This window comes from Neltuma alba, unplaced genomic scaffold (assembly GCF_004799145.2).
Source record: "Neltuma alba isolate B1F8T4 unplaced genomic scaffold, ASM479914v2 tig00006731_pilon, whole genome shotgun sequence".
In the NCBI taxonomy this organism is placed as follows: Eukaryota; Viridiplantae; Streptophyta; class Magnoliopsida; order Fabales; family Fabaceae; genus Neltuma; species Neltuma alba.
In genome coordinates this window covers 17,915-35,044 of record NW_021634561.1, presented here as the reverse complement: position 1 = coordinate 35,044, position 17,130 = coordinate 17,915, and the positions used below count along the sequence as shown (strand labels likewise).

The 17,130-nt window shown below is 32.1% G+C and overlaps 2 protein-coding genes across 2 annotated transcripts; one reads left to right on the top strand and one right to left on the bottom strand.

The window, feature by feature from the left end:
- Positions 1–675: 675 nt before the first annotated feature.
- LOC114750990 (protein SIEVE ELEMENT OCCLUSION B-like) lies at positions 676–3,111 on the top strand (the record flags this gene model as incomplete). The annotated part of the gene is made up of 5 exons (XM_028939642.1): positions 676–1,148; positions 1,277–1,386; positions 1,491–1,633; positions 1,711–2,196; positions 2,364–3,111. Coding segments are annotated over 5 exons (1,833 nt in total), but the record flags the coding sequence as incomplete, so codon positions are not given.
- Positions 3,112–9,855: 6,744 nt separating this feature from the next.
- Positions 9,856–11,565, bottom strand: LOC114750993 (protein JINGUBANG-like). Its single transcript, XM_028939643.1, has one exon. It carries the CDS (start codon positions 11,375–11,377, stop codon positions 10,061–10,063), a length of 1,317 nt encoding a protein of 438 aa, XP_028795476.1. The 5' UTR covers positions 11,378–11,565; the 3' UTR covers positions 9,856–10,060.
- Between the last annotated feature and the right edge of the window lie 5,565 nt (positions 11,566–17,130).

Here is a 17,130-nt window from a genome sequence, read left to right as displayed (position 1 = left end):
TATATTTAGGAGAGCTACTTCTTATTGGAGGCTGAACTCAACTAAATTTAGACAAGTCAAGGTCTAATACTACTTCCGGTCCTTTATATAAGAGTTAGATAACTAATTTGAGGAGATTAAGAAAATTAGTTATGTTAGTTATTTATAACAAATGTGTGTTGATTTTCTTAAATTGTCCTAATTCAATCATGTATACTAGACACTTGAGTGGAAATACTTTACAATCAATGGAGATATTTTTCAGAACATATTATAAATTTAGAAGACAAAGTGAATTGGAGTTTATATTTAGGACTGCCAGTTAACTCTTATATTTAGAATTGGAGGTAGTGTAACTTTAGACACTTGGCAGCTTGCATTTAAAGAAAAACTTAGCTTGCTCTGTTTTTTTTTTTTTTTTAAAACTCATATAAACATAACACCAACAATTCATACACGACAAAGTACAAGGTCTTAATACAGGTATCAGCTGACTGCTAATAGCAATTTCACTTTCCTACAGTGGTAAGCAGCTAAGAAAATTGTCTACTTTCGATTTTGATTTTGGATACAACAAGTAGCATCTATATTCAATTAGAGATATCAAACCTCTCATGAACTTGAGTTCTCCACAACAACGGCCAATAGTTTATACCCCATCAAGTGTACACGCTTCCAATTATCTGTTGATGTTAGAGATTTCAATGGTTTTGTCAGATATCTTACAAGTGCTCTATTGGAGGAAACTCTCATTCGACAACTATGGGAATTCTGGGCATGCTTTCAAGCTATTCATGGGATTCAAAGGTGGTGATAGCATTAGCAGCCTTTGCATTGAACTTTGGGGAGGTCCAGCTGATAACTCAGCTTTATACCACCAACTCTCTTGCGACGTCTATTGCTATGTTGAAGCATGTTCCTGAAACACAGAATCAAGAGGATATTCTGGGATTGCAACATAGGTATGAAGTGATCAGCAACATTGTCAAGGTCATGTTGGATCTGACCACTTGCATTTTGGCATTTGAGGAGCTCCCCTCGCAGTACAAAACACCTGACACGCCGCAGACGTTGGCTACCACCACTTTGGTTCCCATTGCTGTCTATTGGACCATTCGTGGTATTGTGGCTTCTGCATCACAAATTTCAGGCCTCCTGAGCATGAATCGGTATGTCTGTCTGGCCTCTCTATGAGAATCATCCTAAATTGCTCTTAACTTCCTTATATTTTTGCTTTGGTGATTTTGGAAATCAAACTCTTTTTTCTTTTTTTAATTAATTTCTGGATTGATGTTAGAAATATAGCATCAATGTCAGAGGCTTGGGAACTTTCTAGTCTGGTTCACAAGCTCAATAACATACACAATCACCTTCAGACTCAGCTTGCCCTTTTACATAAGCAGATGGGTAAATCTAATTCCTTATGTGGATTTGCACCACTTAAATGAATTCATCTATAACCGGGACACCTTTTTATCCTGGTGATGTTGGACATTTATGTATTAATGCAGATGATAACAAACAAACTGAAGCTTTCGAGACACTTGTGCGCCTTTTTGATGCATCTCACGCTGACAACTTGGAAATTCTTCAAGGTTTGTTTGACTTCAAGGATGATCAACTGCCACTCCTTGATTGTTCTACCAAGCAAAGGGTTAGACTTCAATGTAAATGCTATTTTGTCTGATATTTCCATGTGTCAGTGCCAACCTTCTCTATCTTTTTCCTCAGGTAAGCAGTGATGCATTGAGGAGTAAAATTGTGCTGCTATTCATATCAGATCTCGATCTCTCTGACCAAGAGATCATGATTCTTGGACATATGCATCTCGAGTCACGTGAGGAACCAGACATGTTTCCTATTCCATACGAAGTCGTTTGGTTTCCAGTTGTGAACAAGGCAACCCCATGTACTGAAGTGAAACGGAAGAAGTTGGAGGACCTACGATCAACAATGCCATGGTACTCAATTTATGATCCTTGGCAGATAGAGCAAGCAGTCATTAAGTACATTAAAGATATTTGGCATTTCAAGAAGAAGCCCATACTTGTTGTGTTGGACCAGCAAGGAAAGGTTGTCAACCTAAATGCTTTACACATTATGTGGATTTGGGGATGCTTAGCATATCCTTTCGCAGTTTCTGACGAGGAATCCATTTGGGCGAAACAAACATGGGGACTCCAGCTATTGGCAGATGTGTTTTGTCCATTAAGCTGGGTATGCGAAACAATTCATACTAGTACTTCATTAGGAAAAATGCAGAATATCTCCTTTCAACTAGGCTATTTGAAAACTGAGACTGATACTAGATGTTACATTTTCCAATTAAATGCAAATTCACAAATTTACTGGCTTAAACTTACTGGAGTGCAAACTTGTTTCAGATATCAGAAGGGAAATACGTATGCTTGTATGGAGGTGAAGATCTTGAGTGGATTAGGAAATTCACAAGAGGCGCATATGCTATGGCTGAGACTCTGGAAATCCCACTGGAAATGATATACATAGGGAGAAGCAATCCAGGGGAGAAAGTTAAGAAGAACACGGAAGCTATAATTTCAGAGAAGCTGAGCAGTACACTGGAGGACCTGACATTAATATGGTACTTCTGGGTTAGAGTAGAAAGCATGTGGCACTCCAAGTTACAGCAGGGGAAAACAGTAGAGAGTGACCCAATAATGCAGGAAGTGATGACAATTGTGAGCTTTGATCGAAGCGAGGAAGGATGGGCTGTGATGGGCAGAGGAACAGAGAAGATGGTGAAAGCAAAAGGAGAAACATTCCTGAAATGTGTTAATGAGTATCAGAAATGGAAGGACAAGGCAAAAGAGAAAGGGGTTTTGATAGCAATGGAAGAATATATACAAGAGCTAAGAACCCCACACCATTGTAATAGGTTGATAGTTCCAGGAAGCAATGGCAGAAGCCTAGAAGAAGTGACCTGTGCTGAATGTGGCCGTCCCATGGAAAAGCTCTTCATGTACCGTTGCTGCAATGATTATTGATTCAACTCTTAAATATAGGATCATACAAAGTCCAAGTAGTGTACTTTTTTGGATTCTCAAGACAGGTATATGCCTCAGTTATGCAAATTCTATAAATAACATACCTTTCTGTAAACTTTATGTTTTATTTTTTTTTATAATCTAAATTTTATGTTTTATATTAAATGATTGATATTGACACTTTTAAAATTTTTCACTCTTCATCATACATTCACACAATTTTTACCGGCGGTACTAATTCAATAATAAATGAGAAGTTCTCAAGAATTGGCCATACAAATATCTTGTCATGTCAATTTAACGTCACTGTGTGAATTGGGTAATCTTTGAGTATTAAAAGTTTCGTTTTCCCTTTTATTTTTAATTCAAGATATAAGTAGCTCCCAAACAAGTAATTAAAAAAAAAAAAGGAACAAAAGTTGCTTTCTGAAAAGCCTAATTAAATGTATAAGACATGTCAAGTTCTCATTCAAATCACTAAAAAAATAAAATAATTTTTCATTTATGATAATGTAACTTCTGGCGCTGTTTCATAATATATAATTATTTCGAAATTCATATGCGTAGCTGTCATTTGTGAATGAAAAGAAATGCTTGTATTAAAATATAAGTCAATCAGGAATAATGGTGGTGATGTCATATAAAAATGGAATAATCATATTGAGAAGGAGGATCGTTAAAAGAAATAAGATATTGAAACTTATGTCACAAATGACGGCATCCGATTGAAAAATAAGTAAATCAATTAATTATACTTATATTTCATACTCAATAATTTCAAAAAAAAAAAAAAGGTAGTCAGTCATAGGCTTTAATTTGGTAATCAGATTTCTTTAATTAATCGAATATGATTAATTAATAATCTATGTGCTGAGTTTAATAGCCCTGAACGAAAGAGACTCGATCGACGTTACTTTGTAGTGTCTGCATCAAAAGTTATTCACATAACAAGGACTAAAAATAAGAATTAATGTGTACGAAAGTACTCCTCCGATCTTAAATATAAGATCCTTATACTAGTGTGTATAAGGGTCTTATATTTAGGATCGGAGGAGTATTATTATTTGATATGATTTGGGGAAAAATTATTGTTAATTTGATGACAGTAAGCTATGATTATTTTGCATAAATTATATATACCGGGACTCATTTTGAGTCTTGCGACTTAGAAAATGACCCCCGGGGGGGGGGAACAGTACAAAGAATCAAGGCGCCAAAGAAAATAAGAAGATAGCTAGTGTACTAGTACTACGTCGTCTTGTGACTAACCATGGCCTCCTTAAAACTGATGTTAAAAGTCCTCTCTCACCAATGTTAAAAGGGCTAGTCAGTATATTACTTCTAGTTCTTAATATAAAAACTATATAACTAATTTATAAAAATTAAAAAAAATTAGTTAAGTTATTTATTTATAATAAATAAATGTCATTTTCTCTCAAATACTTCTATGAATCATATGCATTAGAATTACTTTTTTGTGAAAACGCTTTAACATATACAATCACCATAAAAATTACTTAGAAGCAAAATTGATAAATATTAAATGCATAGATTAAGGACCACACATAGTATATGAAATTGGCTACACACGTATATTATGCCAACAAAAAGGCACCAGAACTTAATTAGACTTAACTATTAATCAGTAGTCCCTTTGATCTTATTTATAAGCTTCAAATTCGAGAAGGGATGTTGTCTATTTTTAGAAGTTTCAATTTGAATTTTTCTTAACATTTAATGCATTTTTTTAAATATTGCTCTTAATTATTTCTCTCTTATCATATTTTTCTACACATTCTCTTTCATTTTTTTCTCATTTATTATAAGGGTATATATGAAAATAAAAATTTATTTCTAATCCATTTATTGTTTTTAATTAATTATTTTTTATCTATAAATTAATTATTTAAAGCTTATAATAAAAACGGGGGAGTAATTGCCAATAAAATTAGTAGTGACGGTGTTGCTCAAGTTGCCAAGTTGCACTTACAACCTCGCCCAACCTAATCCTCTATATCATATACTCTGTGTGTATACAACATATATACTGCTTCCAATCCATAATATAACTCATTTCAACTAATTTATCAGAATCAAAAAATGGTAGTCATGAACCCCTTAAATTTGCCTCAAATTGAACCCCCCCCAACTTTACTCATATCAAATGAGGTTGTAAGTGAGAGAGAAAAATATAGAGAGTTATATTCAAGCATTTAATTATAAGGACAAAATTAACAAATAAGCATTATTCACTCTTCAAGTCATTTCCTAAAGGCGATTGAATCAGAGGGAGTGTGTGTGTGTGTGTGTGTGTGTCAATTGTTTGTGGCGCAGGGATGAATAAGGAACAGGCTGGGTTGCTTGAATTGATGGACAACTAGAGCTCCACTTTAACTTCTGCCATTCACACGCAATATAATCAATGATAACGACATGCACGCATAACTATGCGTATATGAATAGTAGTATTACGATTATATATATACACAGATACGGATTTCAATCCCTTCCCTTTCAACAACGTTGAAAATGACATCTATCTAGCCTATGTAAAATACTACAAAGCTTTCCTCTCTTTTTCTTGGGTGCATGCCTGGAATTTAAGAAATTTCTGAGTTGAGATGCAAATATAATACGGAATTTCCCACTTGAAGTTGGATTTATGCCCATTTCTTTCAAACTCAATTCGAATAAACTAACGCATGTTTCTCATCTTTAGGGGAGTGAGGTTAATTAGTAGTGTGTGTGTATTCCCTCTGGTCCTTAATTAATATAAAAACTAATTGACTAATTTGAGTAGATTAAAGAAACTAGTTAAGTTAGTTATTTGTAATAAACAGGTATTATCTTTCCTAAAATATCCTTGCTAATCAAATATATTGGCTAGAACTACTATTATTGTAAGGACTACATTGGGAAAAAAAGATAAATATGAGAGACAAAGTGAATTGGAATCTTACGTTTAGAACCAAAATAAAAGTCAAGCAAGCCTTATATTAAAGACTGGAAGTAGTATATAAAATCCTATTCATCGACAACTTGTTGATGGAACTTACATTATATGCAGCGCGTCATATTATAGTTGAAGTTTCTGAATTAAGAAATGTACTACTTGCTAATGTCTTGCTTGTTTGTGAACATCAAAAAAGTGCATGCAAGTGTATGGGGGTGGATATGGATTCCACAATCTCTAGGTCATCAACTTTGGTTTGTATGATTTTATTATGTCTATTTGTTAATGTTGTTCGGATGTGTGTGGCTCTTGTTTCTTGTATTACTATTTGTTTTGTTATACTATATGTGTTGTATGACTATGACCTTAATTGAACGGGTAATGTGATGAGTCTTCTATGCTAGCTAATTCTTTTTCAACAAATTAGACTTTTATTAAAAAAATAATACTCCTCCGGTCCTAATTATAAGACCCAATTGACTTATTTGAGGAGATTAAGGAAGTAAGTTAAGTTGGTTATTTATAATAAATAAGTATTGTTATTCCTAAAATATCCTTGCTAATTAAGTATATTGGCTAAAATTATCATTATTAGAAGAATTATCTTTGAAAAAAATGTATAAATATAAGAGAGAAAATGGATTGGGTCTTATAATTAGGACTAAATAAAAAGTCAAATTGGGTCTTATAATAAGGACCGGAGAAGTACTAATTTGTGTTATGTTCATGATGTGGGTGAGTCCAAAAAAGACAACCCTCGTTAAAAAAAAAAATCATCTCATTTAACATGTAGATGTTTGGGTATGAGCTAATAAAGCCTCTAATAATTCTCAAGAGATTCAAGTGTGACTATCACTAATAAATGGTGTAGTTTAAGCGCATTATGCTCTAGATTTTTCAAGCTCTTCTTTTCCACTTCATTATTTGCTGATCTTCTGTTTAGTTATATATTTATATTTTTATTGTTTTGTTTTCCTGCTATTGATAGAAAGGGCTTTTTTTTCACTTTAATTTATTTTTTATTTTTTTGTCAAGTGATTCTAACAATTTGAGTACTGTTGGGGAAAAAAAAGGAAAAATCCAAAGTAAATTTAAATTCCACAGGGTTATGCTTGGTTGGGATCTTAGTTTAGCGACAAATGAAAGGATCAGAATTAGCTAGCCTTCTGTATATGAAATCTCTTTTCACTTAATTAAGTAATTAAGCCATAATAATAATGATATGGAATCTGTAAATCCTTATTTTCACGGCAGGCCATGTTTATCTATTATGACAAGTTACTTAACATCAAAAAAGACAAGCCAAAGTTACTTTTGGTTTATTCTTTTCTTTGTTTGCCTTGAAGTGGCTGGTAACAGTAGTTATATTCATTACCTCAAAGCAAAACTAACTTATACTATCCTAATTAAGCATAATAGTCAAAATGCAAAGAATTTTCACAACTACTCGCGAGATTGTGCAATTTACCGCTCTTATATAACTTTTGAAGTTGATAAAAATTTTGTTAATTTTGTAATTTTTTTAATAAATGTAACTTAGACTATTTTTTATGAACGTCTTAAATCTCCTTTAATATTATTGTTGCTCGTCAGCATCAAGCTTCATCAGTCACATGGTAGGAAATTCTAGTTATGATTTATTAACAAATGTTACGTCTATAAACTGTATCTCTGATCCTTAATATAAGAACTAGTTAACTAATTTAAGTAGATTAGTAAAGTTTTTTAAGTTAGTTATTTGTAATAATTATATGTTGTCTTTCCTAAAATACTATTGCTAATCATGTATTAGCTAAAACTATCATTTGATTGAACATTTAATATGTGTAATTACCTCAAGGAATGCTTTAAAAAAATAAATAAATATGAAAGACAAAGTGAATTGGGATCTTATATTTAGGATCAAATTGTCAAATTAGCTCTTATGTTAATGAATAAAGGTAGTATAATATATTCATGCATGGGGACGGCAAGTGACAGAAAATATATTAATCCCAGTTGGTATATAAAACTGAATAAGTAATTAATGAGAACATGAGAGAAAAATCAAGGCAATGGAAATCGTACTAATAAATAAAAAATTAATTAAAACTTAAAAAAATTTACGAGGTAATTAGTCAACTTATCGAAAATCAGTACATAATACAAAGTACTTAAGCCTTAAATTGAGGAAGTGATTTGAGAATCTGGGACTAAATATATGCATTTAGCAAATACATGGCTCGTGGCTTGCGTATTAATTAATTAATTAATCATGTTATCTTAAAACAATGGAAGCATCCAGAAGGAATATAATGCCTTTCTTTGTCCTGTATTGACTCATATATTACTTGTATTTGTATATATAGTATTTGAATGTGTTCAGTGTTAATTGAACTGCTAAGCAATATTAGTAATTAATTAGATATAGCCTCCTTTGGCTATATATATATATATATATATATATATATGTATATGATATAGATTGCTATCTTTTTGCAAGTTACGGGCACGTCTACCCGGCTTCTTCATTTTGAGTTGTATAATTAAATATATGGCATGCTTCTTTCTTTTTTTAAAAAATTTAAATATACACAAAATTTAATATAGGAGTGAGCGTTCAAGTGGCAAATATATTTAAGGATAAAGATGCATCGAACATCCTGATCGGTCTTATTTTCCTGGTACATCGAGCATCTCGATGTTATTTTTTTAGGTATATCGTGTTAGACGCACTTAAAATAAGATTAGAGTATACGGGATGTACTTTAAAAAAAAAAAGATAATGATGCTGGATGTTACATATATAAACCAAATAGAGTGTTGGATCCACATTTACTCGGGTGTGGAGGAGAGAAAAGCAATTATTTTAATTTTGTGCTCATAAAATAAAGATGCCGATTGTTGGTTACATTGTGACAAGATGAGATCAAAGTTCACAGTTTTGGATGAAACTAAGGCAAACTAATCCAGGAGTGTGTATATATACACATCCAGCTATACTCTCTGGAATACTGAGACTGGTTTTATGGTACCACCAAACGCCCAAACCCTGCTGGATTATTATATTCTAGACAAAAACACCCCTACAGTATCGAGTGAAACTTGCCTACTTAATTTGTTCTTGCCAGCTCAAACTTACCTGCTTATATTGTGTGTGTGTGGCTGTGTAAGTAAAGCTTAGCTTATTTCTTGTGTAATATAATCGAACGAGACGGCCATCGATCCTTCACAGCCAGGTCTGAATTTTCAAGTTTCAACAGTTATAATTTTATAAAAAGTTTATAATCATTAGGAAAAATCACAAAAAAAACCTTGAAAATAAAAAAATTGTAAATAGAAACCCGATACAATATTAGTATGAGTTTTGAGGATAACTGATAAACAAATATCCGCAACTTTTGTGAACAGGTCTTGTATGTAATTTTTCAATCTTCAAAGTCTTTTTTTTAGATTTTCCCTAATCATTACTTCTGCGTGTATCCATGCTCGTTCATACACCTTAATACATATCCTCTGGTCCTATTTATAGAACAAAGAGAGAAGATTTTTTTTTATTCTATTTATAGAATACTGAGAGAAATTTTTTATATAAATATAAAATTTTATCTTTCATTTATTATTGTGTTAGCTTTGTTTACATGAGGCATAATGTATATTAAATAGAAAAAAATAAAAAATTTATTGAATTTTAAATGAGAGTTAATTAAGCTTAAGATTTTTCTTAATCTATATAAATCATATTGAAAATGACTTATAAATAAAAATAAAAGAGTATGATGAGTATGAACATATAAACCCTTCCGGTATATTAGAGACATTTTATGGTGCAATCTCGTACAGGCGAAAAATCAATTCGTGGTCGATGGATACAAGCATTAATTGAAGAACAACCAATAATCAAAGTGACTTCAATTTCAATTTCAACAAATTTGCCATCAAAACTAATAAATGGTTAAAGCCACATCCTAATTAAAGACTGGCCTGTCTGTCAAATCTCATTTATATATCCCTTTCATATTTTTTTTCCCCACCATGCAACTTGGGATTTTCTTTTGTTTTTTTTCTCCCGGTTTCCATCAGCAACTTGTGTTTATTTATAGTATTTACTTTTTAGAATTCTACCATTGGTGTATTCTATCCGTCACCGTCGCCGATCATCTGTGCCCACCGGAAGTGTCGTTGAGGTCGCGTCGACGTCTTCCTTGAGAGAAACTCTCCAAACCCTAATCTCACCGTCCAGGGAACCGCTGAACACCGAAACGTCGCTGTTCGGTTCAGAACCTTCGGATTCTGTAACGGCCGCCAAGCTTTTCACCGGCTTCTGATGACCCATCAGAACGGCGACGCAACAATAGCTTCCCTGAACCCCCTGCTTCCAAATCCTGACCGTCCGATCTGCTGACCCACTCAGAAGCAAGTCACACACGTTGATCAAACACAAGATCGCCTTCTCGTGCCCTCTCAAAGCTCCACTCACCACCATATGATTCGCACTGTGCTCTCTCTCCCACACCAATATCGAACGGTCGCACGCACCGGAAAACAGCACCGACCCTTCTTCGTTTAACGCCAAGGCGTTTATCGCCGACTTGTGCTTCTCCAACGTCGCTATCAACGCGTGCCTTTTCTCTCCGTCCTGTTTGCTCCATACCCGAATCCGTTTATCCGCGGATCCTGTGTACACCGTTCCGTCTTTGGATACAACCACCGCGTTCACGGCGTCCTCGTGAGCTTTCACCGACTCAACGCAGCGCAGATCGCAGGCAAGCCATATCTTCATGCTCTTATCCCAAGACACAGAGTAAATAATGTTGTTATTAACGGCCAGCCCTGTGACGGCGTCTGCATGCTGGATCCAGAGCTGTTTCCGATGACGCCGTACGGCGACGTAGTTCTTGGGAAGAAGAAAACGACGTAGACGGTCGTTGACTGTGGGAAGAGCAGTGACCATCTGGTATCCCTTATCTTCAAGTAATTTCCACACGCGAATTTTAGAGTCCTGGTGAGTGGTGAAGACCTTGCCATTGCAAAACGCAAGGGCCTTAGTGGATCCGGAAGAAGAACGTTGGGAGCCAAAGGAGCGGAGGTGGGTGCAGCTACGGCGATCGTAGACGGTGATGTGGTGGGAGGATGCAGCGTAAAGGAGATCGCCGTGGATGGCGAGACAGGTGAGAGGGTGAGAGGGGTGTGGGTTTAGAGAAGCAAGGCAATGTTGAGAAACGACGTAGGTGGTGCCGCGGGAAGGAAGCTTCTGGAGAGAAGGAACAGAAGGGTGGGTCTGAACGGAGAGGTTGCTATGAAGACTGCTAGTGGTGCTGGTGCAGGCGGTGTCCCGAGAGGTAGAAGAAGGTGAATCGGAGGAACTGGTATCATCGGAAGGTATCGGCGGTTTCTTGGTAGATTGGAGGGCTGTCGCTGCGGTGGAAGAGCAGGAATCGAGCCATGAGGGGATGCGCATGGCAGAGGCTCTGTAAAGAGATGATGCAGATGCAGAAGAGAAGAGAAGAGGAAGAAAGGATGGCGTAAAGAAGGAAGGGAAGGAGGGAAGATTAAAAAGAAGAGAAGACGGAAGAGAGAGAGAGATAAGATGGTACGGTGAGTTCGAGGATGGATGGAATAAGGCGGAGGAGGGGCATATGATGGAGAAGGAAGGAAGGAAGGAAGGAAGGAAGGACGGACGAAGGAAGGAAGGCGAGGGAGATTAAGTGGGACCACTGTGATGAGTCGTATACGCTTCTTTACGGTACGGTATTATTCATCTTCGTTACAGTGGCCCAACAGTAAAAAGAAAAAGAAAACAAGAAGATTAGTAAATTAATTCTCCACTTAATGAAGAGCCTTAAACTTTTGAATAAGTGCAAATTATCCTTAAATGATACTACCTCCGGTTCTAATTATAAGAGCTAGTTCACTAATTTGAGGAGATTAAAGAAAGAAGTTAAATTAGTTATTTGTAACAAACATATGTTGTCTTTCCTAAAATATCTTTACTAATCAAGTGTATTGGCTAAAACTATTATTGTTAGAAGGATTACTTTGGAAATAAATAAATAAATATAAGAGACAAAGTAGATTGGGATATTATATTTAGAACCAAAATAAAAGTCAAACAAGGTCTTATATTATAGTACAACTCTTCTTAAAATAATGTATGCAACATATATCTTGCAAAGGTTTTTAATTTTAAGGCGAAAGGGACAAATATACCTATCATTATTGGGAAAATGAGCACCGGGCTGAAAATATGTTACAAGGGTTTTAAAACAAATTTTAAATACTTTTGGAAAATTAATTTTTTTAATTAGAAATTTTTCCACTAATTTTTCTAAAAAAACTTAATTTTAATTCTCCAGTCCTAAATCAATTAATAATCAAATTCTGCTTTTGAAATCCTCCAGGGTATCGAGTTTATTAAAAAAAAGAAAAAGATATATAGGACCGATCGAGTAGCTTCCTTTCTTTTGTGCAAAGAAAGTAAGATTGAAACAAGAAATGATCCAAATTTGTACCGCGTATATTGTTGACATGTATTGGTGCGGGAGTGGTACGTATGGAGGTTAATTATTCTATCATTTAAATTATCCCGCTAGGTGTACTAATTATAGAGTTGTTTATAAACTATAAATAAATTATTTTATTTTAGACTGTTTCTGGTTAATTTTATAATTTATAAAATTATTATAAAGTTTGAAAATTATATTTGTCAGTGATTTCGATGAGGAAATTAATAATATATAGTATATAAACCTTAACAAACTCCACTATTTCGATCAATAGGAAGTGATATATGTAAAATAATACTGGAATATAGTTTCAAAGTCTTGCTAAATGAAAATCTAAATCAGATCTTCTATATATATATATATATATATTTAAATAGAAAGTGATACAAAATACTACCTCCTGTTCTAATTATAAGACTCATTTATAGTCTACAAATGAGATCTTATAATTAGAATTGGAGGTAGTAATACATACTCCTCTGGTCCTTAATATAAGACTCATTTAACTAATTTAATTAGATTAAGAAAGTTAGGTAGGTTAGTTAATTATAAGAAATATAAGTATAACACGTTTTTCTTAAAATACCATAATCATTTTTCTTAATACCCCCTCTTCCTCTTCTATTTAATTATGGTTGAGGGAGTATCTATAGAGGTAATTTAGAGAACATTGATAAATATGAGAAATAGATCTTATATTTAGGACCAAAATCAACTTAACAATTGGGTTCTATATTAAGGACCGGAGGAATATTGTGTAAAATTCACATATTTTTGTACATATTTCATATGTTAGTCTTGGATTGCCTAAGGTTTGTTGCTAGGCACAGTATTCTCGTGTTGACAACAATCCAATTTAAAACACTATCAAGCACTAAGTATAAGTACGTCTTTCAATAGAAATTTAAATCTCATCAAATCATAAGGAACTGGCTCATTATGCTAAACAAAACGAATTGATGAAACTAGCTACATGTTATGTGAATCAATCACACATTGTTGTACCATATCATTCCTTAGTATTTAATAATTTTTCAATTCTAAATATAAGACATATTTTATAATATAAATTATATTACAAATAGATCTTATATTTAGAACCAAAAGGAGTACTTAATATCAGAGAGCCCCACACTATTTGTAACTCATAATAGCATAATGTATTTCTCAAGCTCTCTATAACATATGAGATATTTAAAGGGCAAAAAAAAACCAACTTTGTAAGAAAATATGGAATTGGGTTTGGGTATGCACGAGGATCGATGATTGAGATTAGTAAACCAATGAATTAATTCATTGACCAGTCTGATCAAGCTTCAATTGAATTGAATAGAATAATTTTCCTCTCATAAACCAAAAATAACATCATTTTGAGTTGAGAAAAAAATACACAATATGTTAGATTTATATATATATATATATGTAAATATTTAATTTTTTTTATGAATTAATACTCGTTTTATTTAAATATTATCCTTTTTATGGTTAAATATAAATATTTGTCTACATTTTAATTAAATTAAATTATTTTATTTTAATTATGTTGGACCACTCCTACTCTAAGAAAGTGTTTAGGTAGAAAGCAAATCATGATTCTAAAAGTGATTATATGATATACAAAGTAAGTATTTAAGAGAAGTTTTATCTCAACTTATATGAAAACACTATTAAAAAGTGTTTTTAGAGGTATCCAAACACTTCTTAAGTGTAAATCACTTGTGGTATAAAGTTTTGGTCCTAAATGTAAATCACTTGAAGTATTTTTTATTTTATTTTTACCTTTATTTAGTTCTAATTAGAATGAGAATGGTAAAAAGGAGAAATACAAGAATATTGATTTGTAACTGTGTAGAGAAAAAACTTTAATAAAAATAAAATAAATTTTTTTATCAATTTGATATATCCCTTGATATGTGAGAATACATGAAAATATAAGTAATAATATGAGTCAATCCGTGGGTTAAGCCTACGCAGTGTAAGCCAAAAATGCCTGTTTATGGGCAAGTTGAACCCAATTGTAAAATCAATTGATATCACCGGTTTTAGTTTTATGTAATTTATATTAAAGATCGGAGGGGAATTAATTAAGTCTAATTCAGTCACAATTAGTACGAGTATATCATTATTCCTTTGATTTTATTGATAAGGGAAAAAGTGAAGATATTTTTTGGTTCTATTTATAAGACATAGAAAGAAATTTTCTACATAGATGTATAATTTTATCCTTTATTTATTATTATGTTGATTTTATTTATATAAAATATAATGTATATTAAATAGGAATAAATTTGAAAAGTTATTGGAATTTAAATAATAGTTTTAAATTTTTTTAATTTTTATAAAACATATCAAAAGTCATTTATAAATAAAATTCTAGGCGTATGTTTACGGTTAACTATGTATGTGGTTTTGTGAAACTTGGGTATGTGGTGCCAGTGGGCAGTTTGTGAGCAACTCGTCTCCTCGTTCTTGCTTTATACGCTGTGTTGGCCAATTGCGTCCCGACACGTTCTCCCAATTCACGGAATTATTCATCCCAATAAACTGGTATAAATAAATGAGTAAAAATATAGAGAAAATTCCAAATTCAAATAATAGAAAAGAAGATAAACTCAAATTAAAATTTTAAAATTTAAGAAAAATTATGAAAATGTCTTTTTAATTTTTTTTTAAAGTTTGGAGCTCCTCGTCTGCAGGAGGATTTTTTTTTTTTTTGAAAAAGGGAGGAAAAATGAAGTTGGTAGGATTTGATTTCTCAACCGGACTGTTCTTAAAATTAAAAGTGACCACTAAGCTTCGCAAACTTTATTAATATTATAATGCAAATATATATATATATATATAAAAGTTAACTCATTTACTTTGATTTCAATAACAATTCATTTGGAAATTCTAATTGTGAAATAATAAATCTTGATTTGAGGTTAACAACATTTTTTTTCTGATATATAACGTAAAATAATATAACAATTAATTAAAAATGATAACAATTCATTTACAAAAAACAAGTTTTAATTGTAAAATGACAAGTCTAGATTTAAGAATAAAATTTTTTTTCCTTATACGTAATATGTGAATCAATTAAAAATAACAACAATTCATCTACAAGTAACATATCCTAATTGTGAAATGATAAGTTTGGACATAGTGTAAACATGCAAAACGACGTAACCCAAAAAAAAAAGTTGAAAGATACACAAAAGCAATGAAAATGAACGACACATGTGAAAAAGTATTTTAATATATAATAAGTTATATGAATATATAAATTAAAAAGCATTTATAAAATATGGGAGAATTATAATGAGGTCCCAAGCAAGAAAAAGAATTAAAAAACAAGTCTTAAAAATTATCATTTTCACTATAAAACTTGTTATTATAGACTGTTGAAGTTGTTATTAGGATCTTTCAGTAATTATTTCTCTTCTGTGAGATTTGGTTGTAATTCCCCCTTTATAAATCCTTTGATTCAAATATTATGTATTAAGAAAAAAATTGTCTGTTAATCATAAACCCAAACTTATCATTTTACAAAATATATTTTTTTAAAATACATTTTTATTTATGAAAAGAATGAGTAAAAAAAAAAGAGATAATAAAAAATTGGTAGAAAAAAGAGACAAGAGAGAGTTGATTATAATTCTCGATGAACGTGATACTTGATGCAGAAACTTGCAAACAATAGGAATATTAAATTAAAAAAAGTTAAAATTTTCATAATACAAAGTTTAAGTTATAAAAGGGACCAATCCTATCCTAAAAGTATGTATGGGACAGATGGATTGTGTGCGTGTGTCTTTACGTATATAAATTCCACGGTGGGGAATAACCGCTTTCTATTTAATTTTTTTAGTGTCATTTTTTAATTCTGTCTGGGTTAATTATTGTTTAATTTCACTGCATTAGTTATTGTATTTATTTATTCTCCCTTATTAATCCTCTTCTCATAAATAAAAGTGTTTGTTAAATAAATTTTATTTTTACCTATTTATTATTTTTAATCGATTTAATCTATTATTTATTTACGTAATTTCATTATTTGAATTTTATAGAAGACGGCTAAAAGCAGACAGTGGGCTCAACTTGTCAATTCGCATGTCCAGGACCTGTCGTAAGCTAAAAATAATTTAAATTTTGTCTATCAAAACTTATAATTTAATTTTTTTAAAAAAAATTAAAAGCCAAATTAATTTTTTTTAAGATGACGCTTGAGGATCTATTTGGCTTAATAGAAGGAAGGAGAAAGGAGAAATTTTAATAGAGGTAATGGTAGGTGAAGGGATGGGAGAGATTTTAACATTACCTCATTTGAATTGATCCAAATAGAGAGAAAGTGATGAATTTTAATACTACCTCCTGTCTTTAATATAAGACCCTGTTTGACTTTTATTTTGATCCTAAATATAAGACCTCAATATACTTTGTCTCTCATATTTATATTTTCTTTTTTTAAATAGCCCTTCTAATAATAATAGTTCTAGTCGATACACTTGATTAGTAAGGATATTTTAGGAAAGATAACACCCATTTATGATAAATAACTAACTCAACTTACTTTTTTAATTTCCTCAAATTAGTCAACTGGCTTTTATAATTAGGACTGGAGGTAGTATTACTTGGTTTGGTTTAGAAGGGGAAGGGAGAAAAGATATTTTTATATGGATAATTTTATCAATATAATAATAAATTACATTTATTATATAAAAGT

Coding starts and splice junctions, on each gene's coding strand:
- LOC114750993 (XM_028939643.1), bottom strand. CDS start 11,377: ATGCGCATCCCCTCATGGCTCGATTCCTGCTCTTCCACCGCAGCGACA.